The sequence below is a fragment of the Aegilops tauschii genome, chromosome 2, assembly GCF_002575655.3.
Source record: "Aegilops tauschii subsp. strangulata cultivar AL8/78 chromosome 2, Aet v6.0, whole genome shotgun sequence".
Taxonomy (NCBI): Eukaryota; Viridiplantae; Streptophyta; class Magnoliopsida; order Poales; family Poaceae; genus Aegilops; species Aegilops tauschii.
Window position 1 is genome coordinate 99,350,833 of NC_053036.3, and position 27,948 is coordinate 99,378,780.

At 47.6% G+C, this 27,948-nt stretch overlaps 1 protein-coding gene and 1 long non-coding RNA gene across 3 annotated transcripts; both read left to right on the plus strand.

Moving 5' to 3' along the window:
* The first annotated feature begins 9,926 nt into the window (after positions 1-9,926).
* On the plus strand, positions 9,927-11,216 carry LOC120974451 (uncharacterized). The gene has a single exon (XM_040400934.3). It carries the CDS (start codon positions 10,039-10,041, stop codon positions 10,960-10,962), a length of 924 nt encoding a protein of 307 aa, XP_040256868.1. The 5' UTR covers positions 9,927-10,038; the 3' UTR covers positions 10,963-11,216.
* Positions 11,217-12,181: 965 nt separating this feature from the next.
* On the plus strand, positions 12,182-15,808 carry LOC123497337 (uncharacterized). Of its 2 annotated transcripts, none has more exons than XR_006671024.1 (6): positions 12,182-12,758; positions 12,939-13,059; positions 13,159-13,273; positions 13,948-14,579; positions 14,715-14,889; positions 15,400-15,808. It is a non-coding gene; the product is annotated as an uncharacterized lncRNA (long non-coding RNA). The 2 variants fall into 2 exon arrangements; XR_006671025.1 differs by having other exon boundaries at positions 12,945-13,059.
* The last annotated feature ends 12,140 nt before the right edge of the window (positions 15,809-27,948 follow it).

Below are 27,948 nucleotides of genomic sequence, written 5' to 3' on the forward strand. Positions count from 1 at the left end.
AATCGCTCATGTAGCAACTAGGGGCTGTCAGTATCTTCCATGGGTTATTCTCACGATGAGTGTTGATTCACTTGTCATTCATGAGAAAGTGGCTGGTAATCAGGATGCCCAGTTCCATGCTCAAATCAAATCAAAATAAATATCAAACAAAACTCCCCCAGGACTGTTGTTGGTATGGACGGTGCCCGTTGTTTCGGATCAGCTGTGGGGTGTGCTTGTTGGTGGAGGGGGAGTAAAAACTTTATCATTCTGTTTGGGAACCGCCTATAATGTATCTAGTATGGAAGATACCGAGATCTCTTGGTTGTTATGTTGACAATGAAAGCATACCGCTCAAGATTATATTCATCTCTGTTATAAAACTCGAGCTCTAGCACCTCTGCAAATCCCTGCTTCCTTCTGCGAAGGGCCTATCTATTTTACTTTTATTGTTGAGTCATCATCCTCTTATAAAAAGCACCAGTTAGAGAGCACCACTGTCATTTGTATGTGTTGTTATTAATTGATATTGAGTATGACTGTGACTGGATCTCTTTTACCATATATTACAATGTCTAGTCAGTCCTTGATCTTCAGGGGTGCTCTGCATTTATGTTTTGCGGTCTCAGAAAGGGCTAGCGAGATACCATTTTGTTATATCATATCATGATTGTCTTGGAAAAAGTGTTGTCATCCGAGATTTATTATTATTTCTCGCTAGTTGATTATGCCATTGATATGAGTAAATGTGAGACCTAAATGTTATTGTTAATATGGTTAGTTTATAATATTTGCTAAAAACCTGAATGCTGGCTATACATATTTGCAACAAGATCAAACAGAGTTTGTAAAGTTTTTCTTTATCACTTTCAGTTTGTCAACTGAATTGCTTGAGGACAAGCAATGGGTTAAGCTTGGGGAGTTGATATGTCTCCATCGTATCTACTTTTCCAAACTCTTTTGCCCTTGTTTTGGACTCTAATTTGCATAATTTGAATGGAACTAACCCGGATTGACGCTGTTTTCAGCAGAATTGCCTTGGTGTTATTTTTGTGCAGAAATAGAAGTTCTCGGATTGACCTGAAAATTTACAGAGAATATTTTTGGAATTTATAAAAAATATTGGCGAAAGAATCAACCAGAGGGGACCCACCACGTGTCCACAAGGGTGGAGGGCGCGCCCCCTGCCTTGTGGGTCCCCTGGACCTCCTCCGACCCTAACTCCAACTCTATATATTCCCCTCGGGGAGAAAAAATCAAAGAGAAGGATTCAACGCGTTTTATGATACGGAGCCGCCGCCGCCTCCTGTTCTTCATCGGGAGGGCTGATCTGGAGTCCGTTCGGGGCTCCGGAGAGGGGGATCCATCGCCATCATCATCATCATCATCAACCTTCCTCCATCACCAATTTCATGATGCTCATCGCCGTGCGTGAGTAATTCCATCATAGGCTTGCTGGACGGTGATGGGTTGTATGAGATTTATCATGTAATCGAGTTAGTTTTGTTAGGGTTTGATCCCTAGTATCCACTATGTTCAGAGATTGATGTTTTTATGACTTTGCTATGCTTAATGCTTGTCACTAGGGCCCGAGTGCCATGAGTTCAGATATGAACCCTTTATGTTTCCATGAATATATTTGTGTTCTTGATCCGATCTTGCAAGTTGTAGACACCTATTACGAGTTATGATCCGCATACCCCAAGGTGACAATAATTGGGATTCTTTCCAGTAATTACCGTAGTTTGAGGAGTTCATGTATTCAATAAGTGCTAATGCTTTGTTCCGGTTCTCTACTAAAAGGTGGCCTTAATATCCCTTAGTTTCCATTAGGACCCCGCTGCCACGGGAGGGTAAGACAAAAGATGTCATGCAAGTTCTTTTCCATAAGCACGTATGACTATATTCGGAATACATGCCTACGTTATATTGATGAATTGGAGCTAGTTCTGTGTCACCCTAGGTTATAACTGTTGCATGATGAATGCCATCCGATATAATTATCCATCATTGATCCATTACCTACGAGCTTTTCACATATTGATCTTTGCTAAGTTACTTTTCTGTCGCCACTTTACAATTGCTATAAAACTGCTACTGTTACTTTTGCTACTGTCACTGTTACTTCCATACTACCTTGCTACTAAATACTTTGATGCTGATATTAAGTCTTCCAGGTGTGGTTGAATTGACAACTCAGCTGCTAATACTTGAGAATATTCTTTGGCTCCCCTTGTGTCGAATCAATAAATTTGGGTTGAATACTCTACCCTCGAAAACTGTTGCGATCCCCTATACTTGTGGGTTATCACCCCCTAAGGAAATGGGTGAGAAAAACTACCCTTTCGCCCGGCTTGGGCGTAGGGATGATCTAGCCCTCTTCGGGGCCCCGATGGGCGACATTGGCCGACAAGTAGCCGGCGTCCTTCAGCTTCAGGATGTCCTCGTTGGTGACGGAGGAGGCCTCCCACTTCCCATTGGCGCCAGATCCGGCCATGGTCGAATGGGGGCAAGTGGGATTCCCTGTGAGAACAGAGAGAAGGGGCACTGGAGCTCCGAGGGTCTGTGCGAGCGGAAGGTGGAAGAGGGCGTGGGATGCAGACTGTAGCGACCCCCTTTATAGGTTGTTGGCAGGCCCGGGATTCCTTTTTTCGTGCCGCTGGCTTCTCCACTTCCCGATATCTCCGCAACGTTATGAACGGGGAGGGGAATCGGAATCTTTAACCATATCCCTTGAAAAGTGGGACACGATCTCCACCTTGAGGAGACGTGTCAAACATGGCGTCAGCCTTGAACCGCGCCTCAAGAAATAGTAACTGCTCGGCGTTATGGCTGGAAGTTACTCTTCGTTGAGAGAGAAAGAGTTATCAGATGACGGCACTATTCGTGCTTGAATAATATTTTTTTGTTGTTGCCCTTGGTGTTAAGTAAAACCATCGTCTTAGTTTCCGGATATTGCTTGGTTTCGAGCATGGGTGGAACGCACTGGAGAACTCGCCTCGTAGGCCGAATTCTGGTCAGATGGACGGGCGGCGGATACAAGTCTTGGCGTTGGAGGCAAGTTCGGGGGCTACTGAGGAAGTCTTGGACTAAGGGGTCGGTGTGACGACCCATTGTATATGGGCCAGACTGGAGGAGCCGTGTGGTGACCGGAAACCAGCGAAGCCGTGGTGTGCCCTCCAAGTCAAGGGTGGACGAGATCTCTTTCCCTCTTATTGTAATCTATCTTCGGTAACCCTAACCCTATCGGTGTCTATATAAACCGAGGGTTGTAGTCATTAGGGTCAGAGCTATATTTGTCGCTGCATAGCCTTAGGGTTTAGCTCATGCTGATCTCGAGGTAGATCTACTCTGTAAACTCCATCATATATTCAATACAACCAAGCAGGACGTAGGGTTTTACCTCTTCGAGAGGGCCTGAACCTGGGTAAATATTGTGTTTGTCGTCCCCTGTTATCCGTTGATCCTAGATCCACAGCTCGGGACCCCCTACCCCGAGGTCTGCCGGTTTTGACACCGACATTGGTGCTTTCATTGAGAGTTCCGTTGTGGGATCACCCAAAGGATCGATGGCTCGCCTAATCATAGGAGAAGGCATCGGGTTGCCATTCTTCTGCTTCTTGAAGTGCTCAGAGAAGACATGTATGCGTTCTTGTTCGTCTTCCGGTAGTCGGCCTCTGCCTGCTCCAGGTGGGCGACCTCCACTGTGTGTGCGTTCTTGGTGTCGTTGGAAACGGTGATGACCCCGTCCTGGTTGGGCATCTTTAGCTTCATGTAGGCATAGCATGGTATAGCCATGAACTTAATGAATGTCGGTCTTCCCAGGAGGGTGTGATATCTTCCTTTGAAAGGGACCATCTCGAAAGATAGCCTTTTGGCCCGGAAGTTGTCCTCCTTGCCAAAGATGACCTCTAGTGTGATTTGAACGAGTGGTTCGGCCTTCTTCCTCGTGACGATGCCATGGAAATGTGTTGATGTAGGCCACAGACCTATTATGGGGAGGCCCATTTTCTGCAGTGTTATAGCATACATGATGTTGAGGCCGGATCCGCCATCCATGACAACTTAAGACAACTAGCAGCCCCTGATGATGGGGTCGACGACGAGAGCGTTCCTTTCAGGGTTGGGTATATAGCCTGGGTGATCAATGAGCCCGAAGGAGATTGTATGATTCGACCAGTCCAGTAGCTGGGCTACTCCGGGAATGAGGGCATATACCTCCCACAGGGTTTGCTTCTGGGCCCTTTTGGACTCCGGGCCTCGGAAGATCATGTTTAGTGTGTGCGTATCGGATCTTTCCTTTCAGCCTCCTCTTGGAGTCCTTTGGGAGGTCGCGTGTACGTGGCGACCATCCTCGCTGTCTGAGACATCTCTGTCCCTTCCATTCTTCTCTTGGGTGATTTGCTCGTTGAGGTGGCACTCCCGTGTTGAGTGCAACGCTTTGCAGGATCCATGGCTGTTGTATCTGCAGGGGCCGCTCATGACCGTCTCGTATGTGCGAGACACGTGCCTTGCTTGCGGTCGTGCTTGGTTCTTTTGTTGCTCAGTTGACCGATCTCCTGTCTGGTTGCTGCCGCCAGTGGTTGTTCCTTCTGTTTGTGACCGTGGTTGTTGCCATGCATGGTGCGACCTCCTTTGCCTTGCGTGCTAGTCGGTCCCTTTGGTTGCTTGTGGTGGCGACCAGCGTGAGCAGTTTCCTCACTTGTGGCGAAGACGTTTGTAATCTTCATGAGGGCTAACATGTCGGACAGTTGTCCTTGCGCCGCCTTTCTTTCGATCTTGTGCCTCACCACGGGGTCTAGTACTCCGCTGACGAATGCTTCGATGGCTATTCCTTTGGAAATTTTTTGCATTGTATTTTTCTTCCTGAGCCAACGAGCGATGAAGTCACATAGTGGCTCCTCTTCTCCTTGTGTTATATTGTAGAAATCTACCAGGCTTCCTGGCCGTTGGTATGTCCCTTCGAAGTTACTGGGAACTCGTGCTCAAAACCTGCCCAACTGTGGATGGAGTTCTGAGGGAGCCCGTTTAGCCACGACTGCACTGACCCTGATAGGCATAGCGGAACGTGGCGAAGGGCATTGCCGATGCCACCGTGTGCCATTTCGCCACATGTCAGGTAGTCGCTGAGCCAGAGGTCGGGTTTTGTATCACCTGTGTATTTTTTGACCCCGCGCACAATGAATGGCCGAGAGAATTGGTACGTGATGACCTTGTAGGGGAAGCATGCAGGCGCGGTGCCAGACATCAGCCGAGGTATTAGGGCTTCATATTTTGGCCCGTAGCGCTCCATGGCCTGGGCTCGCAGGTGATCGCGAAGGTCCGAGCGGAAACCAATGCAGTCGCGAACGGACCCTTATGGGTTCCTTATCTTTGCAGCTTGTATTGTGTGTCGGAGGTCATTGGCGCCTAACGCCGAGTCGTGCTCCTCGGAGCTGCTTGTATTCCAGCTTTCGGGTGCCAACCCTCCGCCGGATGATGGTAGGATGCAATGTGCATAGTTCATTTGCTTTTCTTTAGGCTGGAGCTCAGCCGTCATGTGCATGGCTTTGATGAGGTCAGCAAGGATTCCGGGGTCTATAGGCATAGCTCTGAGCTTGTCAACCAACGTGGTTGTTTCTTGTATGCTCTGGGCCTCCGGGGATTTGGGTGGGCTGCCTGTTTGGGCAGTTGTGTTTAGGATTTTTGCAGCTTTTTCCGGCGCCACTGTCGTGGTGGTCGAGTGCGGCGTGTTGTTTCTTACCTTGGCCTCCACTTCTGCGAACATCACTTTGTGTAACGAGATCGGTTGTGGGACGTATTCTTCGACTCCGTCCTCCATCTCCTGTGGGGTGTGGGATCGCGAGGCGTTTTTCTATTCTTCGCCGCGTTCTTCGCGTCCCGGGGATACGGTCTTGGTTGGTGGGGCCATGGCATCGCCGGTCTCGTCCTCTTTTGGTGAGGCCGGTTCGCTGTTTGCGTCCTCGTGGTCGGAGAACGATAGTAGGTCTGCAATGTCGACGCTGTAATCTGAAACCATTTCATCGAGGACACAATCTTCGGGTGCATGGTCAGTGTGGCAGTTGTCACACACCATGGCGACGAGCTGCACGTTCTTTTGAATTTGTTGGTGCAACCTGTGCTGGTATACAGCCCCTGTGTTCTTTAATCCGAACAAGAAACCGTTGGTAAGGCCGGGAGCCGAGGTCGTCGGGACCAGGACCTCACCGCGTGTCCTGCGTCGAACATGTGGTAGGCACAATCGTAGGTCGCCGTGGGTGTTGGTGACAAAAGTGACGTTGCCAATGTAGATTTTTTTTGAGGGGCCGTTGCCAATGTAGATGGTACTCGAGGGACGAGCCGATGGGTTGACGTAGATCCCGGCCCGCCTCGTCGACGGTAAATGTCAGGGAGCCAAAGGTCAGGCTTTCCCTCGGTGGTAGGCTGCCGAAAACAGAAGAAGATCCGATCCATGATCGGACTCGAGCCGGCGCTGCCCGTGCCTGGATCGCCAACTGACGGAGCAAATTCCAGTCAGATCCCTTGGTAGGGGTCCAAGCGTAGCTGGAAGTCATGGATCAGAGGCACATGAGGGGTTTATCCAGGTTCGGCCTCCGGAGAGTAATACCATACGTCCTGCTGGCTTTGATGATTCATAGTGGACGGATACCTTGTGGGAGGGGTTACAATGGTGTATTGAATTGCTACCGAGACTTCTCCTATCTGAGGATAGATGATGAATGAGAACCCTAGACCTCCCTTTATATAGACAGGAGAGGTCTAGGGTTTACATGGCAGATGCGATCTGGGGTGCTGCCTCCCACTAGTCTTGGACGTCAAGAAGGCCGTCTTGCTTCCTAGGGTTCGCATTGTGTCCTGGGCCTATTGGGCCCCCTTGTGGTTGACGAGGCCGGGCTCCTGGGCGTTAGGGACCTTCGGTATAAGACTCCGCTAGTTTTTATTACGGTAGGTGACGGTTACATGCCAGCCCAAGTTTGAGCACATGCATTCACAAGATTTCCTCCTGTCAGCTGGAAGTGGGGGACGAGCACTCTAAGTCTTGAACCTTCCTGTCGGGCTGTCATATTTATGAGGCAAGTGCCACATCAGAGTTATGTGTTGGGTATTTAAATATCACACCACCTTTTCATACATATATTTGGTTCACATTCAGGTGGAGTTGGTTTCTGGCCCTCCCTCATGCGCTTTTTGATGATGTGGCCATCCGCGGGGCCCATGCAATCTAGGGCGTTGACCGACAACGAGAGGGGGTAGACTATGGTGATATTCCTCATGGTTTGTGTTATGGTAGATCATGGTGACATGCCAGACGGTCGGCGTGCCGCTTGGACAGTAGAGTACATCTCATACGAGCAAGTAAGCATTGCATCGATACATATAACAATAGTCTTACAATGAAAAAATAGTTCATTATACGATGGGAATCCACAAGCTGGACCATCAAGTTAAGATTCTAATATCATACTATAATAATAAAGTAGATTGACTATTTAAATTAGAAGGAAGTCACAGAGATCAAGGCGCCCGACCGTGACAAAAATCCATCCATCCCCCCTTTGCTCCGGTTTCTTCGATCTCTCACCTTCGCCGTCGTCCAACACAGTACCCCCTTGGCCAAGAGAAGTCGGCTATGTGAACACAATTGCTGCATCTCCTCATGCATGGTCCAAGAGACCACCGCCAGTGCCAATTTCTCGTTACTGATGAACTCCATCCTGGACTCGTGCTCCTTGGCACGACGAATCCGAGCCAAGCATGATGCGAGCGGGATCTACCCTTGCTCGTCCTCCCACGTCCTTTTGTGTTGGAGTTCAACTATCTTCTCCGCCCTTGAGATTTGTTCTAGTGGGTTGTTGTCGTGCTCCAAGGGCCCCATCCTCTCTCTCAATCTCCTCTCGTCTCCCCCTCTCTCCCTTGGTTCCACCTTGAACTCGGCATGATTAGGAGTATCGTCGAAGCTGGAGGAGCGGTGTCACAGCGGTGTGTGTAGCCAACGTCGGTTGGCGGGAAACACAGATCGTTGGCGGCGCGACATATATGGAGGTGGGGAGGCCTATAGATAGAGCAAGTAAGTAATAGCCATATGTCAAACTATCTTCTTGAATTCCTCAAAAAGACTCATCTTCATTAATTAATTAGTTCGGTTATAATCACGAGCATTTCCATGTCGATTTCATCATCCACATATATGAACATGCTATAAATGATCTTGCATACATATAATCCATCACATCCATATCAAATGTCAATCTATCTATACTATATCGATCATCGTTCCAATATTTTGCACGTGCATATGCCATTGATCATATATCCATAAATATAAAAAATCAACTATATCAACCATCAATACTAAAATGAATATAACTATTATTAAAACAAACACACACACACACACACACACATGTATATATATAGAAAAAAGAGAAAAAAGAGAAGAAAAAAACCTATAGATATGGGATCGAGATCGACTGATGTTCGTGCTTAATTACCTCAGTATGTAGGTCGGCCGACGACGGGATGACGGCCACGAGCGGCGGCGGTGGCAGAAGGGACGAGGAGGAGCATTGGCGCGGTGGGAGGCGAAGAGGGCACCGTTGGCGGCGGCGTGCTCGATCTTGTGCGAAAGCGGCCACGATTTGGTGACCAAAGGGCCGGGCGCGTGGCGGCGACAACTTATAACCCAAATGTAAGCCGAGGGTAAATACACAGACGTCTTAAAACGGAGGTGAAGGTTTTCACTTTTAAAAACAGCAAACAGCCAAGAGCGGCAGGAGAGTACTCGGCTTATACCGACTACCGTCACGCTAGCCATTAAGCGCGCCGACGGCGGCTACGCGACAACAAATGTCATCAAGAGCACGTTGTAACCTGTGTACATTTTAATTTTATACTAAGAATTTTGTGTAAATCAAGATCTTTTTCTACGACCTCTCGGCTTACTGATACGTAATCCGAGTCCTCTTCTTTTTTTAACCGTGTGTACTTCTATTGTTCGACTTACACTATTGTAAGCCGAGCACCCATGTTTTTGCTCTTGTTGAGGATATCGTTAACTGGTAACTACTCGGTTAGCTGGCGAGTAGGGGGTAATAGGATAATCAACATGTTAATCAATTAATCAGATGATTTATCAATTTATCGGCTACTCGGTGACCCTACGAGTAAGGATTAATTGGCAAGTAACTGGTTAATTGGACGAATTCTTGAATAGGAGTTTTTACACTCGGCTTACACAGATACACAACAATGCGTGATTTTCCTGTTGTGGGTAGTCCAACCTGTATATTTGGAATAACATTCAATTCATATGTTGGAAAAAAGGGCAGAACTTTACTCCCACAATGTGCATGATAAATTCGGGTTTAATTGCTTATATATCTTTTTTTTGCGAATAAATTGCTTATATATCTTTGTAGATTTGTAATTTTTGCTTACCACTGAAGTATGCTTGCTATTTATTGATATTTTCTTAACGTGGTGATGAGACGATGTACATGTTTGAATACCGACCCAACCAACCCAAAACCACGACACCAACTTTAGAGAAAATTAAATGCGAAATTAATTTTGCAATATGTAGCTAGCTAAAGAACATATCTTGTTAATAGATATGCATGCATGGGTCTTTGAGAGAAATTTTCCATAGCTTATTCAGTATATGACTATACGTACCATTACAGAAATGTTTTTTCACCGTTTTTATCTGGATCGATTCTTAGCAATTTTGGGTTAATTATAGAGAAAATCTGTGGTGTTATGACGCATTAAATGAGTACAATTATCATATGAGCGTAGAGTAAAAGCTGTAAATGGACGCCAAAGTTAGAGATGAGCACAATGCATGTGGGCGGTGGGCCGGAAGGCTGCCCTCATCCTCGCCGATCCTCCCCTATAAATCCAAGCCTCCTCCCTTGCTTTCAACTCGCCAAAACCAGCGACTTCCCTTCCCTTTCGACCTTCTACTGGTATTACCCATCGTCCTCCCTTTCCACCTTCTGCTGGTATTACCCTCGTCCTCCCTTTCGACCTTCTGCTGGTTTTACCCATCGTCCGGCAATGGCCCGCAAGAAGGTGCCCCTCCGGTACATTGGCAACTCAACACAGCGCCGTACTTATGTGACGCGCCGCAACAACCTGGTGAAGAAGGCGGGCGAGTTGGGCATCCTGTGCAACACCAAGATCTGCATGCTGGTGTATGATGAGGGCGCCGCGGCGCCGGACGTTTACCCGTCCCACACGGAGGCGGTGGCTATCCTGAATAGGTACAAGAACATGCCGGACATAGCACGGTTCAAGAAGGTGGTGACCCAGGAGGAGTTCCTCACCAAGCAAGTCGCCAAGCTCCAGCATGAGGCCGACAAGCTCCGGCGCGAGCGTGAGGACCGCGATACCAAGATCCTTCTGCACAAGGCCATGCTCGGCGGCAACCTGAATGCCGAGGAGGTCGCCAGGGTTGGTTGTAAGTTGCAGGAGATCCGCAAGAGCCTCGCCGAGCGCATCGCAAATACCAGCGGGCAGCCGCCGGTCTTCCAGCCCCAAGCGCCATACGTCACCGGCGGTGTCGACATGGGCCCTCCGTCGACGGACCAGGGGCCGCCGCAGCAGGAGGGCTGGCAGCCAGAGGTCTTCCAGCAGGCCCAGGCACCACAGGTCACGAGCAACGTCGACATGGGCTATCTGCCGACATATCAGGTGCCGCCTCAGCAGCAACAAGGCTGGCAGCCGCAGGTCTTTCGGCCCCAGGCGCCATACGTCACCGGCAACGTCGACATGGGGCCTCCGCAGATGTATCATGTGCCGCTGCAGCAGCACGGCTGGCAGCCACCAACCTTCCAGAGGTCCGAGGGGGACGGTGCCTTGCTCTACAATGCTAATAACGGTACTGGTGGCCACGACGGCGCCGGTACTAGCTCTAGCGCCGGCTTCCCCATGGATGATCTGATGCAGTTCTTCAACAATATGGGATCCGGGTTGCAGTGAGCGCGATCGTGAGGAGCATCTTCTTCGAGTAGAGGATCGATCCTCACATGCAATGCATGGTCATGCGTGTCGTCTCATTTTACTTAGTCTTTGCATGGTTAAGATGCAGGAATGGTCGTTAATAAGTTGAGACATTCAGTCTCGGTCGTGCTCTTTGAGCGAAGGCATTTTTATTCTAGTCGTTGAAATTGTTATACTGGATTTTTTTCTGTCATGATCTGTTTGTTTGATATCTGATGTTTATTTGATCATAAGTTCGTAACTCGTACTTTTTTTTTGCGGGCGAAAAAAGAGTACATGTTTCGTAACTCGTACTTTGCACCGCCTCTGTGTCTATATACATGTTTTGTCAGCAGGCATAGCTATGTGTATACTTACAGAACTGTGTGTATACAACACTACTAGCCTTGATAGTTACTTAGTTTTGCAGCTGCTGCTATCAATGAATAAAGAACCTAAGCGCTTTGATCTTGTGTTGGAAAATACTGCTAGCTAGGCCTTCCTTTTCTCATGACCAGAATTTTCCATTTTTTCGGTATGAACATTGTGAAGTTGTAAGTGTGTCCTGGAACAAGTTGAATGTGCTGGTTCATCATTGCCTGGATAACTTGTTGAAGCCATGTGTCCCATTGAGTTTGATTTTTTTCCTTCTCTCATCTTGAGGACAAATGCCAATCACCATGTTGTTAACCTTCTTGCGCTCATAATACAATGTTGAATGAACAACACATAAGTGCTTATTACATAATACATTTTCTATTGAATAATTCACACATGTGTCTACAATCCATAGGATGCGGCATGTATCCATCCAGAAACAAGCATAGCAGTGCACACCGAGGCTTCTCCCCGCTCAGGATTTCTGGCCGTCGGATCCTTCCTTTGATGCATTGTGGACCATAAGATCTCGCCTTCGGATGACTTTGGCCGTCGGATCAGGCCCGGATTACTGCTACAATGAATAGTAGCCTCCATTCGATTTTTCTTACTGACTTTTCTTACTCCAGAATTACTTTGCTGCCTCGCTGACGTGTGGGGTCACTTGCTGGTGGGCCACGCCGGTCAGCGACTGTGGCTATGAGTGTGGACTGTGCAGCACGTGGGCTCCATCAGCGGGCAAATATCCCGTGCCACCGCCGATAATACCAAGCCCCGTCGAGGGCAGTTTCGTCATTTTGACGTGTCCGGCGCCGGTTGGCTGGAGAGTGGATGGGGGAGTGCGGGGTCGTCGCTCCTCCCCCGCTCGCGCCGCACCCTCTCCTCTTCCTCCCGCCTCGCCTCTCTCCCTCCCTCCAAACCCTAGAGCCGCCCGCGCCTCCCTGCTCCGCCGCCGTCATCTCCTTCGCCCGGCCGGCTGCCGCTGCACCGCACGCCCGTGCGTAGGGGCGAGAAGGAGAACCACCGCCCGCCCCCGGAGCGCGAGGAGGACGGCGCTAACGCCGAGATCGCGCACATCGAGCCCGAGATCCTGCGCCTCTCCTTCAATTTCCTCCACCTCCGCGTCTTCCGGGGCCACGACGCGCAGCCGAGCGGGACGGGGCCGCGTGCGAGGGGGGAGGCCTCGCCCCCCTTGATCTGGACGGGGCCGCGGCCTGCCTACACCACCGCCAGCCCGCCGCCGCGACGCGCCTTGCAGGCCGACGCCTCCGCTGCCCCGCCACCGGTACAGGAGCCCAGCAGCTCCTCCCTCCCTGGAGGAGCTGCTCCCGCCCAACAGCGCCTTCCTCCCTGGAGCAGCCGCTCCCGCCTAGCAACGCCGCGGCCCGAAGTTGCGCCGGCGACCCGTCCAGAGGCAGGTAGCGACCACTCCTCCCTCCTTCCTCTCCCTCCCTCTCTTTCCTCACCCTCTCCCTCCTCCCTCTTGCATCCTCTGTTTGTTCAAGTTTTTTTCCTGATTACTTGTTGTGGACTTGATATTGTGAGAATATAATGATGATTATTTCTTGATGAGTCTTGCCGCATGATTTCCATTGAAGTCGCAGATGATTGATCAACAGACCTACCTATGAAGGTAGAGTGGAAGAACTGGAAATAAAGATGCAGGGAAAGGACAATGATGCTGCAACATCACTTGTTTCATGGCATAAAGAGACAGAGGTAATGCTTTTAAATGCCCAACGTCGTTAAAGACCATTAGGCATCCATGGAAAACCTTTCTCTGTATCTTTTAACAAGTAGTTCCTTTGTATGATGCAGCTGGTTCAAGGGTAGAGCCATAGATTTAGCCTCTAAAAATAGGCTCTGAACAAATTTAACCACGATATGCACGCAAGGGCAGTGATGTCTTTTACTACTTGAGAGGCCCAACAAGGTATTTTTACTTTTCTGCTACCAAAGGAAACAATGAAAAAAATATGCTGCTCCAGTGCGCCCTGTAGTTTGTTCCTGTAAAATTTTACAAATATGATGAAGAATAAGATGCATCATTTGCAGTACCTGGCTACCAAGAAGGAGCGACACTGTTATCAATCTTTTCTCTATGAGCTATATAGTATATGCTGTCTTTTGACTATGCGCTTCTCTTAGTACTGCCTGAATAATCTGTATCTGTGCCCTGTGTTATATGAGCTTATGATAGACACACTGTTTGAAAGCACGACCAGCAGCCAAGGACATCTCACGCCACGCTCTATCTCATCTTAGTCCTCACTAATTCACAAACGGGATGAAGAGGACACACTAGCTGTCAGGCGGGTTTAGCGCTACTTCCACCATCATGCCATCCTCCATTACTGGGGACCGCGATGTGGGATGTTCGTTGACGGGGAGAGACTCGCCAGTTGTTTCTGCGTAGCCGTCGATGGCATCCATTTGCCTTTTGTCTCCGAGGGCGAACTCCGGGGTCTATTGTTCACACCCAACACGAGGATGCGGTACTAGAAGCAGAGAATAACAAGTTAAACAATAACAGACCATGCTTCTGAAACTTTCAATGAAATATACTGTACCAGTTTAAACTCATATTGTTTTGTGAATCATTTCCAGCCACTAGATGCTACCAGCACTTCACAAGGACACAAAATACCAACAGTGGAAGACACCTAAGGTAAAAATTCAAAGGAAAGGTGAGTACAGCTATACAGAATGTTGACGTAATGATATTGTACCATGCAACATTGTGAATGAGTTATTTCGCAAAGAAGATAGAGCTGATTCTGTCAAAAAAATGAAGATAGAGCTGATCTTGGAGAAGAGTAGGATATACTGTGATAAATGAAGACCAAGTTGCGGTTGCTTCATGGATGTATCGACCCTTTAGTGCTCTTTCTTTCTAAACAGCATATGTTTGCTTATATAATCTTTTGAACCACTGCCTTCTGGGCTGTAATAATAGCGTACTGCTTAGATTGTGGTTTGGTATGTCATTACAAGCTTAAAATTATCTGCTATCTAATTTTTATGTAGTTCTTGCGTAATATTTGTTTCTGCTTTCATCTTAGTATGTCATTACAATCTAATTGTTCGTTCTCACCTGGCTTAATTAGCTGAAAACTGATGTTCTGACGGTGCCATTTTCTATTTGCAGTACTATTGCCGAGCCACCTTACCATCACAAGTATTTGCCTGAGCTCTGGTGATTACTCCCAAGGATTAGTCCAACAAATACCATTACTGAGGTATCACTATGTGCCTGGCTGGCTATTCATGTGCAGTACTGCAATGTGTGGCCTTCTCTGTTCTGTGAAATGCCAGTACTTGCGCTGTGACCCTTCATGTAATGTCTGTTAACTTCCAAAGTGTCGCGTAACTAGGAGAACAGCAGCCTCGGCGCGGTGATCAAGTCGCTCCTTAGCGCGGATAAGTAGTGCCACCTGGCCAGCGGCAGAAAGTCCGCCGATCGTCGGGATCTGCTTCATGGACGGCGCCTGGAAGAAGCTCAATGACCAGACCATCGTCCTCTCCAAGAGGAGGGGTCGGCTCAAGCAGGTACAGCTAGCTCACCACAGCTCGCTCCTCCTCCTCCCCGTTTCTTCTTCGATGACTGTCTATATAAACACAAAATTTACTTCATGTGGTGTGCCCATATAGTGTGGATGCCTAATTGATATCGTCAGAAGTTCATTATCACTGACATGCTATTTATGTATTTTCACAAGATACTCTCTTGGTTAACCGCGAATAACATTAGCTGCCAACTGCTAGCGCTAGGTTGTGGGTAGAGTAGATGATTCGGTTATCTGAGCAGCTGCTGAAATGTCGAACCATGTGTTTTTATCACCTGAACTTCCGCGAGCCATAGTTTCTCGCAGCCCATTTGTTCTGTGCATTCCTCCAATATATGTGATGTGCAACTTCTGTAATAATTCTTTGAAGAGGAATGCTTGCTTTGGTTAAGACTGACGTATGAGGTCCCCTGAGTTGTACTTACACGCATTATTTTTGTGGTAGAATTACACATCACTTTTGTGATAACATTCATTTTTACTGATTTTGTAGTCAGACTTTGGCGAGCTGTGAAGATTTTGCTTTTAGTCACAGAGATAGGCTTCAAATGTTATCTACCTTGGTAAGGTGATTCGTTGTCTTCAGCTGGTATGTTTGAGCCTGTGCCAGGTTCAGTTAGCGATAATAACACCAACGGCTAATTGTGATATTATTTATAGAGTTTTCATATTTATCATTAGGATGATGAAGCCTGTCAAGTATTATCCAATACTAATTAGCTTTGCCTCAGAACTTGGAAAGAGAAAGTAGAGTTATCAATAATGATCAGCTATAAGGTACCATTGATATCGATGTTTCTAGAACATCGTTTCTTTTGGTATCCTGGGCCACAAGTACACTTTTCTTTTGGTATATATTTGATCTGCATGCCCTATATTAAACTCGGTTATCCTGGGCAGCAACTGTACCTTGCGCTTGATATATCTTTGTATTGTTTGTGATATATACTGAACACATTTATCCTCAGCGGTTACTCTAATTTCCTTTGGATGTTCTAAACGCTTTGTTATATTGAAGTTTTAGACGACGAGTCACTGTGCCGAGCCAGGCAACGCGCGCCAAGGCGCGCTTCCGATCTAGTATATATTGATAGCGAGCAATCAGCCTATGGTTTGCACAACTTCGGTTACAAGGAAGGTCTAAACACGGAACTTTATCCACAACCAGCGGATTAAATCACAACATACCAAACATAACCTTCCTATCTCTAACAGACCTCCTCAATGACAAATTTTCCTTATTTTACATTGTTCCCAAAGTATTTGAAAAATCCAACTTGAAGAGCTAGATTTGGTAACAACCATTAGCCAGCTGACCTAGGATGGTTTGAATACAATTTATAGCTTCAGTTGAGCTACCCTTTCTTATACGAAGTGAAAACCTATCTCAATCTTTTTTTCCTCGCACGAAAGACAAGGTTGGTTGAATGATATATTGCTCCAAAGTTGTCGCACCATAAACAAGGAACTCTTTCTTACGGCACACCAAGCTCTTTGAGCTAATATTGCACCCATACAGAGGGAGTAGTGGTTTTTTCCTGCTCACATGCCGAACCAATTGTGTGGGTGTGGAACACAAACGGAATATTTGCCCCAACATACTACAAAGAACTTTGGTAGCCCCCAATATAATCATTAAACCAACATACTATAAAGGACTTTAGATAGCCCCCAATATCTTGTTTAGTTTGCTGTGGGCAGTAGGTTCACCAAGTTTTCGCCTTTGTTAATATGGGCCCTCCGATATAATTTTCTACCATGTAGAAAGACGGCAAACATCAGAGACCCCCTAGGAGGCTACACAAGGCACTGTCAACGTACATAATTTACCTGAGCTATCCTAAAAAAGTGTACACCCAACGGCTAATAAGGGGACCTAGTAGGTTTAACAGACTGGTACCACTCATCTACATCCAGATCCCAGCGATATTGAAATATATACGACATTTGATTCCATGTAATTAGAAGTTCACACACACATGATAGATCTCCGTCATATCTATAATTTTTTTATTGTTTCATGCCAATATTCCACAATTTTCACATACTTTTGGCAACAATTTATATGATTTATTGGACTAACATATTGATCCAGTGCCCATTGCCAGTTCCTGTTTGTTGCATGTTTTATGTTTCGCGGAATACCCATATCAAACGAAGTCCAAGCACGATAAAAATTCACGAAGAATTATTTTGGAATATATGTGATTTTGGAAAGCGGAATCAACGGGAGACGATACCCGTGGGGCCCACAAGCTCAAGAGGCGCGCCCCCTACCCAGCGCACGGCTGGCAAGCTTGTGGGGCCCCTGTAAGGCGGTTGGTGCCCTTCTTTCACCGCAAGAAAGATAATATATGACATAAAAGCGTCTCAAAATTTCAGCCCAATCGGAGTTACGGATCTCTGGGAATTTTAGAACTGGTGAAAGCCCAGAAAACAGAATGCAGAAACAGAAGGAAACAGAGAGAGAGATCCAATCTCGGAGGGGCTCCCGCGCCTCCGCCGCCGTGGAGGCCATGGACCAGAGCCATCTAGGGGAGAGGCCAAAGAAGAAGAAGAAGCAGGAGGGGGATCTCTCCCCTCTCTCCCGGTGGCGCTGCAACGCCTCCGGGGCCATCATCGTGACGGCGATCTACACCAACAACTTCGCCACCGTCATCACCAACTTTCTCCCCCTCTATACAGCGGTGTAACACCTCTTCTCCCCGTTGTAATTGTTGACAAACGAACACGTCACGTGTACCCTCGACGCCGGGGGTGATGCACCGCAGCTCACGTCGAAGGAGACCCGACCGACAGCGCGTTACGCAAGACAGTCGACAGGCGCTTTTGCAGACCCGAAAACCCCACACCCCCGGGAGGGACCCCGTCAGGGAGTGCGGCGGCTATGGGCTGCCCTAGGTCGATTCGCTCGCCCCTAGAGCCTCAAGATTCGCAGCTCTCAAACACGAATAACAGCGAAGAACGAGAGAGAAAAACGGTGGAGAGATAAAACGTAGAGTGAAAAAGTAGTATATTGATTTGTTCGGTTGTGTGTTGTTCAATCGGCCGTCACCCCCAACATATATAAGAGGCGGCTGGACTTCCCGTACAAGTAAATGATTCATTTAGGCTTTCCTTACAAGAAAATTACATCAATTCACGTCCTACAACTTTAATTCCAATCCAACTCGGATTAGCCCGAATCTGGCCCAAACTTCTGCCTTGTTCCTTGCACAGGCCGCAGAATTTGCATATGGCCTCCGATTGAGAAGATCAAAATACCAAATTGGTGCGCCTCGACGAGACGAACAACCCTCCTGTTGATCATTTTTCCAAATAAGGTCATCTTCAATACTTTACGAGGTCATCTTTAACTTCCAGTCGGATTTGGTCATGCAGTTTTCTTGGATGTCCGAGTCTTGCAGCAACTCTGCAGGCTGTATACTATCTCAGATGATGATGACTCCAAAAGCAAAGTTGACCGTTTCGACGATACGCACAACTTCTATGTAGAACACTTTTCTACCCCGGCAAGCTTTCACACCGGCAAGGTTTTACCCCGGCAAGGTTTTCACCCCGGCAAGCTTCTACCCCGGCAAGGTTTCCACCTTGGCAAGGTTTTCATTCAGCCGGCAAAGGCCAAATAACTCACGCGACCCATCAGACACCACCTAGGTGGGTGTCTGGTCCCTCGCGTCACTTTTTCACTCAGGACCGGCCCGCGAAGTGTTGCCTCTAACTTTTGCATACGAACTCGGATTGGGACAATTTTTACATCAAAATCGATCGTTTCGACGAGACGAAGACAATTCTTGTAGATCATTTTTCCACATGAGGCCATCTTGGGGGCGTAATCAGCCAAATATTGTTCTGAATACAAAATCTCAGTACTTTGAACACAACTTCGGCCTTAGAGATAAAATCGGATGGCTATGGCCCAAATATCAAAGTTTCTCCTTTTGAAGATACAAAACTTTCTCACTTTGAACACTTTTTATTTGAGGCCATTTTAATTGTGTTTTTGACCATGCCAAAATCTGGCGTCAACACATGCCCCCCTGTTTTTCGGCAAAGTTTGTGTGCTGAAAAATAACTTGCACATAGCTTGTTCTAAGGACGATGTCAACACTCCATCGGCCATCTTTTTTCAGGACGATAATCAGGTATCGGCCATGTTTGTGCTAAGGGAGATAATCATATATCGGTCATTGCCTACTTAGGCTTCTTGGGCGATAATCATATATCGGCCATGTTTGTGCTAAGGGCGATAATCATATATCGGCCATTGCCTACTTAGGCTTCTTGCCACACTCGGGTGGTATTTCTTCAAGTACTTGCCATTGAGAGCCCGAGGTAACAGTGCCCCTTGTACGGATTCCACCAAATAAGAGTTTCCGGAAACTATTCTTGTAATCCTAAAAGGACCTTCCCAACTTGGAGACCACTTCCCGAATTTTCTGTCTCCAATCGGCAGAATTACTTTCCAGACGAGATCGCCAACTTGAAAATTCTTCAACTTAACTTTCTTATTGTAAGCTCTTGCTACCCTCAACTTGTCCCTCTCTATGGCCTTCAAAGCAGCCAAACGTTTATCGGCAACCTCATCAATATTGTCCATCATCAAGTTATAAAAGTCTACTGCCAATAAATCATTTTGTTTGGCTATTCTCAAAGCATTCAAATTTACTTCCACCGGTAAAACAGCCTCTTGACCATATACTAGCTCATATAGAGTCACCTTCGTAGCACCATGCCTTGAAATCCTATGTGCCCACAAAGCTTCAGACAACAACTCGCGCCATCTCCTTTGGATTATCCTCAATCTTCTTCTTGATGAGCTTGATTAAAATTTTATTGCTAGACTCAGCTTGTCCATTAGCTTGGGCATAATATGGAGAGGAATTGAGCAACTTTATGTAATAAGATTCGGCAAATTCTCTAACTTGGTGTGACATGAAAGATGAGCCTTGATCCGTAGTCAACGTTTGAGGAATGCCGAATCTATAAATAATGAGCTCGGTTATGAATTTAATTACCTCCGTATGTGTCATGTTCTTGAGAGGTACTGCTTCAGACCATTTAGTGAAATAATCGGTTGCCACCAATATGAACCGATGCCCCTTTGCGGAAGACGGATGAATTTGTCCAATAAAGTCTAAACCCCATCCTCTGAAAGGCCACGGCTTGATAATGGGATGTAACATAGCAGCAGAGCCAACTGAATATCACCAAATTTTTGACAAGCTTCGCATCCTTTGTAATATCTGAAGCAATCATTAATCATAGTCGGCCAATAAAACCCAGCACATCGTAGCAACCATTTCATCTTGGGAGCCGACTGATGAGTGCCGCAAATACGTTCATGAACCTCCCCCATAGCAACTCTTGCTTGGTCCTTGTCCAAGCACTTTAAAAGAACATCATCAACCGTTCGGCGAAAAACACCACCATCTCTCATTGTGTATTTGAAAGCCATACGCCGAACAACTATGTCCACCCTTCTACTAGGATCACACAAATAATCAATGATGGGTTTCCTCCAGTCTTGATTTTCTCTTGCATTGAATATTTCACCAGTGGCCGAAACGGCGAGCTCCGGTTCGGCCTCCCCTATGCTGGTTAGGAACTGTCGTTCGATTTCATTCCAACAGCTGTCGTGCTTTATTCAATTTTGTGTATTCTCCTTGCGACAACATCAAAAACCAGCGCCGTATCGATCGCTTGCAATATGAAAAGCGCTGAGGTAGAACACATGGGCCCCCAAACATGCAGGGTGGGCCTGCGGCCCAAAGTCCAGAACCGTGAGCCTGTCTGAGTATTATATTCTCAGTTGAACCCCCATAATGCCCGTGTGTTGCAAGTAACATCAAGATGCATTTGTATGAGTATTTTATCTTGTGAGAGAAAAGGATGAACGAGGCAAGGCCTTATTTGCAAATGTGGAGAGGTGTGTGGGTACCTTTTTGCAAAACTGCCATAGTTTTCTTCCTATCCGTCAGATATAAATCGGGCGGCCTATATTGCAGGATGGCAGGCACACCAGCATCACTGACTCGTCTATACTGTGTTAAAAACAACTCTGTTTTTTTATAATTATATATGTTATATATATATATTCCCCTTGATTTTTCTTATGTATAAAGTTGTGATATAAAAGATTTGTATATTCTTTACAGAGGGAGTATCTCTCTGTCAAAAATATATTTTTGTGTAACTAGTTACTCCTGTCTTTCCACTTCCTTTCACTGATATGTGGGCATCCGGCAACGGGGTCCACGTGCCATATGCACAAATTAGAGTGCACAACTGCACGGTAGACACACCCCGGTCGTAGCGCCGCAGTAATGCCCAATGAGCCGTCAAATCACAACCCCCCCTTTCCAGCTTTAGCAGTAAGCTGGACGGACGAAGCGGAGATATTTCACTGGGCCGGAATCCCCTTCTCCCTCGTCTGCTTGTTCAGAGAAAACCTCCTCTCCGCGATTGCATAGGGTTTTCTCATGGAGAACCAGGTACGAATTCTTCATCCATCCCCGATGAATCCAAGTCCCTTGGTCGCGGGTAATCCTAGGATGGCAGTCGCCGCCGTTGATGCATTTTTCTTCCTACTGAATCTAGTGTGTTTCATTTACAGTGCCCAAAGTGCGAGGACCCTACAGGTTTCTGCGTCTCGGCGAGACGCCACACTTGTTCCTTCTCATCCTAACACAGGATTTTAAAACGCGCACAGTATGTTCCTAGAATCCTCTTTTCTATCTGGGAGGGTGGGGTTTTTTGAACATGCTGTCGACTAATTTGGAAATTTGGATTGCTATATTTGGATAAAAGATACTACCAGTACGATGATCAACACTGACGTGAAGGAGGAAGTTATTTCTAGATTTGGATAGGAAATACATTGTGTTCTCATATTATTTTTTCTGTAGTGCATTATTTGCTCTGCCAGAACACATGTACTCAAGATGCTCGGCCTTTCCATAACTGAATACACCAGTTTAATGGTCACAGTGAAGACAAGCCATGGATATAAGTTCCGAGTTGGGTTCATGAACCAAGAAGATCGCTGCTTTTTTTATGGCCGAACTTGGATGAACTTTCTCAAGTGTTACGGACTGAAAGTTGGCGCACGAATGTTGATGGAAATAGTAGAACCTGGACTCATCTTCACTGCAATCTTCCACCCCGACGTCGTTCCAATTGTTCATCCATGTTAGTTTTGTATCTGGTTCTTGCTTGTTGCCTCGATTACTTCTTAATCCACCTATTCTGTCTAACTAATCATAATTTAACTTTAGAAATAGCAACGAATCTCTCACGAAGATGCTACTTCTAACTAATATTTTCTTATAATTGGTGGCACGTGTAGGTTTTTTCAGAGTTAAGCAGGCTGCTCGTTTGTTATTCTGTAAAAACTCGGCTGTTACTGATGGCACTGAAGTTGGCTGGGACGACATCCACAAGTTCCTACACTTTATTGATCGTCTTGAGGTCCTTGTGGGGCGTTTCAATGGTGGAAGGCCACGTGGGATAAGTGTGCCACTACTTCACTCGTTGAACAGGTCCAATTGTGTCGAGAAACTTATGGTACGAGTTGTTTTCTGTTATATATATGTTGTTCATAAACTATTGCTTATACACAGTTTTACAGCTGTGATCTTCTTGAAACAGAAACTGCCCAGTTCTATTGTTCCTATACATATGCCTGACCATGGTCGGGTCAGACTTGCGCTTGGTCACAACATGATGTTTATGTCGACCTACTCCATTTCCCTTGGAGGTGAAAAGATACTTATTCATGGGTGGTCTCAAATAATGAAGGCCCGTCCATCTTGGAGAATAGGACAGAAGATTATGTTCCTGCTTTTAAAGCGAATATCCTGTTTATTGACCACATTGCGAGACGAAGCCGCTTTCAGAAGGTTGTAAATGCGCGGGGTGGCGCCTGGGCCTTGTCCCGGGGCTTGGCGGCCTCACCCTAGGTTAACTATAGACAAAGTAGCACTGTTCAAGGCGTGCTTATTACGGTTGAACCTGTATAAGTACTCATACTGCTTTCAGCTATGGTTGTTAAGTGCCCCTGCTGGTTTTAATTAAGGTTGTTAAGTACTCCTACTACTTTTACAGTTTGTCGTGTTTCTTCAGTCATTTCTTCCTCTAGCCGCCAAAACCAAATCAGCGCCGGCGGGGCCGCCTGCTTCCGCCTCCCACGGCTGGCTGCGCCTCAGTGCACGCATCGCCGCCCCACCGTCTCCTAAATCGTTAACGCCGACGTCCGAGGCCTCCTCGTCGTCCTCCGCGCGCTTTGGTGCGCTCGCCGCAGCGCCGCCCTCTCGCGTTGTCAACATGGTCAACAAACAATAGGAATCGGCAGAAGTACGTGGAGAGGATGACAGTAGGGGCCCACCATGTCAGCGTATGGAAAAGTAAAATGCTTCCTCCTAGTGTTTTCCTGACATCTGGGACTCACGACATTGTGAGCGTATATAGTCAATAGACAAGAGAACAGCACAAGATCTGCTGACACCTGGGATGTAGCAGCTCGAGCAGTATTTTTTTGTCATTGTTGAGACGGAGCAGGGTTTGAACTGGGCTGTGGCCCGTCTAGCCCAGGCTTATATTTTATGTTCATCATGTGACCAGCCCAGCTATTTTTTCTTTGTGAATATGAGCCCAGATTATTTTTTCTGAAGAATACCCAATCCAGGCCTACTTATTTTTGTACGCCCTGATGGGTTGCAACTCTTTCAAGATGCCTGCAAATCTTGAAAGTAATATAAAATGGGTTGTAAATATAAAAACAGATGACAAATTGGCAATTACTTTATAATTTCTGAATTTTTTCACATTTTTAGATTCCTATTTCACTGGGCATTAACCTAATTTAAATATATCTTCAAAGTACTTTAAATCTGGCTCGACATTTCGGTATTAAAAATAGTTTGGAACCCACAGAAATATGCGAAATTGGCCCTGGCCAACCAAAAAATGGACTGCAATAAATTGCATAAGAAGTCGCAATGGGCTATATATAAATTATTAAAAAAAGAGGAAATGGTCTGACTTGTGGGCCTATTAAGTTGACGCGTATGCAAAAAAAATTAGTTATTATATACGTCAACAAACGATTCTAGCAGACGTAACCGTTGGATGTCAATCCAACGGCCGTCGTGTTTCTTCAATCTCTGATCTTCTTGCTCTAGCCGCTAAATCCAACGCCGGCGGGACCGCCTGCTCCCGCCTTCCGTGCAGGCCTCACCGCCCCTACTACTCCCACCGCTAGCCAGGGCATCCCTCTAATCACCCACACCCCCTGTTATTCTGCGGCGACGGCAGCCTCACACCGCAGCCGAACCAGTGAACCCTCGTACTCCTCTCCGCGTGGGCATCCACTGCCGCGTCTTCCCCGGCTCTGCGTCGTCCCCTTCCTAGGCCTCGCCGTCGTCCACCGCCCTGGTGCTCTCGGCACGGCGTGGTCAACATGGTCAAGGAACAACTTCCATCGAAAGAGTACTGTACGTGGACAGGCTGACAGCTGGGTCCACGGCAGCCGCAAAGATGTGCCTCCTTATTACGCAGAAAATAATTATTCCTCCACCTGACAACAGGGACCCACCGGACTGGCCACCGTATTTGGCGAAAAAACATTTCCCCCTGACTGCTGGGACCCATCGGCCGGGCTACCGTATTTCGAGAAAAAAATGTTCGCCCCGCTGTCAGCTCGCACCCACCGAAAGTGCCTCCTTATTACGCAAAAAAAATGAATACTCCCCCTGCTAGTTGGGACCCACCTTGGTGGGAGGCTGACTTGTGGGCCTACTAAGTTGACGGGGACGGAGTGCTTTGTCAACCTAGTCAATATGAACGATTCTAGCTCCAGTGACCGTACGATGTCCATCCAATGGCCGCAGTGCTTCTTCAACCTCTGGTCTTCTTGCTCCAGCCGCCCAAAGCAGCGCCGGTCGTGCCGCATGCTCATGCCTCCCATGGCCGGCTGTGCTGCCGCGGAGGCCTCACCGCCCCCTACTATTCCCACCGCTGGCCAGGCCATGCGGCGACGGCAGCCTCACACTGCAGTTGAACCAGTGAACCCTCGTACTCCTCTCCGCGTGGGCTTCCACTGTCGCGTCTGCCCTGGCTCCGCGTCGTCCCCTTCCTAGGCCTCGCTCTCGTCCACCGCCCTGGTACTCTCGGTGCGGCGTGGTCAACGTGGTCAAGGAACGACTTTCATCGGAAGAGTACTGTACGTGGAGAGGCTGACAGCTGGGTCCACGGCGGCCGCAAGGAAGTGCCTCCTTATTACTAGCAAAATAATTATTCCTCCACCTGACAGCAGGGATACACCGGACGGGCAACTGTATTTCGCGAAAAAAACGTTCCCCCCTGACTGCTGGGACCTACCAGCTACATCTTCGCACGCAAGGAAGTGCGTCCGGGCAAAAAAAAACCATTCGCCCCCCTTACTGCTGGGACCCACCAGCTACATCTTCGCACACAAGAAAGTGCCTGACAGTCGGGACCCACCTGGTCGAAGCGTACGTAGCGTTTTCATTCTGGTCGAGAACGTGTACGTACATACTGGTCGATGTAGAGGCGCGCACGTGTCGTAGTAGAGGCGCGCGCGTAGCATGTACACGTACGTACAACGGCCAGGGTGCAAGAAAGTAAATACGGTCACGTACGTACATACGGGCGGGGTCTCGAACGCCTACTCGCGCGTACGTACGGCCAGGGCTCGTGTACATGACTGGGTCAGAACGGAGAAACTGCGTCATCGTCGTGTTCATGGGGAGCCAACCGGCTGGGTCAGAACGAAATGCGTCATCATGTTCATCGGGAGGGCTTGGACGGAACAGCCGATGCGAGGCCTGGCGTACCGCAGAACGGAGGAAGCGGCCTTGTGTTCGACCGGCCACGTTCGAAACGGGATCATGTTCATCGGGAGGGGTCTGGCGTACCGCAAAACGGAGGAAACGGACCTCCTACGGTCGAAACGGGGGTCCTGTTAATCGGGAGGGGTGTGGCGTACCGCAAAACAAAGGAAACAGACTTGTGTTGGAGCGCTACGGTCGAAACGGGGGTCCTGTTCATCGGGAGGGGTGTGGCGTACCCTAAAACGGGACTCCACGGGATACAGTTCATCTCCACCGTCGACCCCCTCCAGCCTCCACGGGCTACTGTTCATCCACCGTCGACCTCCTCCAGCCTCCACCTGCGACTGTTCATCCACGGGCTCCTGTTCATCCAGCTTCCACCGCGCGCTACTCCACCGGCTACTGTTCAACCAGCCCTCTCTACGGGCTCCTGTTCAACCACCCCTCCACGGGCTACTGTTCATCCAGCCCTCCACCGTCTACTGTTCATCCAGCCCTCCATGGGGTGGTCCTGTTCATCCAGCCCTCCACGGGGTCCTGTCCATCCAGCCCCAACCGGCTCGATCGATTGGGGTCCTGTTCATCCAGAGGCAACACCACGGGGTCCTGTTCATCCACCCCCACCGGGAACTGTTTATCCAAACCCCCCTAGCAACGCTCACTGTTCATGCAGAGGCAGCATCGATCGGCTTCAGTTAGCAGCAGTAGCGAAGGAATCGCTCGATCGGGTTCAGTTAACAGCCATCGATCGATCGCTCGGGTACAGTAACGCGTAGCCTGCAGTGCAATCGCTCGGGTTCAGTTAGAGCACAATGCCTCGCACCCACGCGCGTGCGTGTACGAGAGAAATTCGCATCGCTCGGCCCCGACCACCCACCGCAACCGGGAACACCCCGATATTTTCCTCGCCCTCGCTTCTACCACGGTTTTTTTTCGTCATGGACGGCCCAAGGAATGTCATGCAGCCGCGTCTCCGGCCCGCCCAGGACGAAAAACCCATTTTCTATCATGATTTTTTGTCATAGAAGTAGGAGCCCACCACATCTATGATGATACCGGGTTTTGTCACAATTATCGTCATAGAAGTGTCATAAGTATGACAGAAAAAAATTCGTTCGGCCCAAAATGTCACGGATGTGTCTTTTTTTGTAGTGATTGGTTTGAGTTGTATGTTTTATTATTGGTGTTGCCCTATGGTGCTCTCCGTGTCGCGCAAGCGTGAGCGATCTCCGTTGTAGGGTGTTGCAATATGTTCATGATTCGCTTATGGTGGGTGGCGTGAGTGACAGAAGTATAGACCCGACTAAGTGGGTTGTTGCGTATGGGAGTAAAGAGGACTTGATACTTAATGCTATGGTTAGGTTTTATCTTAATGATCGTTGGTAGTTGCGATGCTTGCTAGAGTTCCGATCATAAGTGCATCCAAGTAGAGAAAGTATGTTAGCTCATGCCTCTCCCTCATATAAAATTACAATAATGATTACCGGTCTAGTTATCGATTGCCTAGGGACAAATAACATTCTTGTGACAAAAAGCTCTCTACTAAAACTAACTTGATTGTTTCTTTATCTAAACAACCCCTAGCTTTTATTTACGTGTTCTTTATTATCTTGCAAACCTATCCTTTTACACCTACAAAGTACTTCTAGTCTCATACTTGTTCTAGGTAAAGTGAACATTAAGTGCGCATAGAGTTGTATCGGTGGTCATAGAAGTCGAAGGGAATACAAATCTTACCTTTAGCTCCTCGTTTGGTTCAATATCTTACTTATTGAAAAGTCTACAATTGATCCCCTATACTTGTGGGTTATCAGCACATCACAGTGGAGATGAAGCTTCCCACGACAATTGTGGCGCTCTGTTTCAGTCGAGTAAACAACGTGTGCACCAGCTCACAGTCACATCTTTTAGTCATGCATTCAGCTTAGTACATAATCGCAACCACGGTATATACATGACAACGACCAAAGTAGTTTAGTTATCTATAATACCTAAATAGTTCATCACCACTTCCCTATTTCTCTCAACATGCAAGCTGTTCACATCAGCGGTCAAGCCTCTTTAGTACTTCTCCACTGACTACATGCTTTCGTTCACAACCTTGACTCGTTCCACCTTACCATATTAATCTATTCAACTTTCCACTATAAAAAACCGATTATTTCTGAGGCTTTATCTTCTGACCTTTC

Bases quoted from the DNA above. Each gene is read 5' to 3' on its own strand.
- LOC120974451 (XM_040400934.3), top strand. From the start codon at position 10,039: ATGGCCCGCAAGAAGGTGCCCCTCCGGTACATTGGCAACTCAACACAG.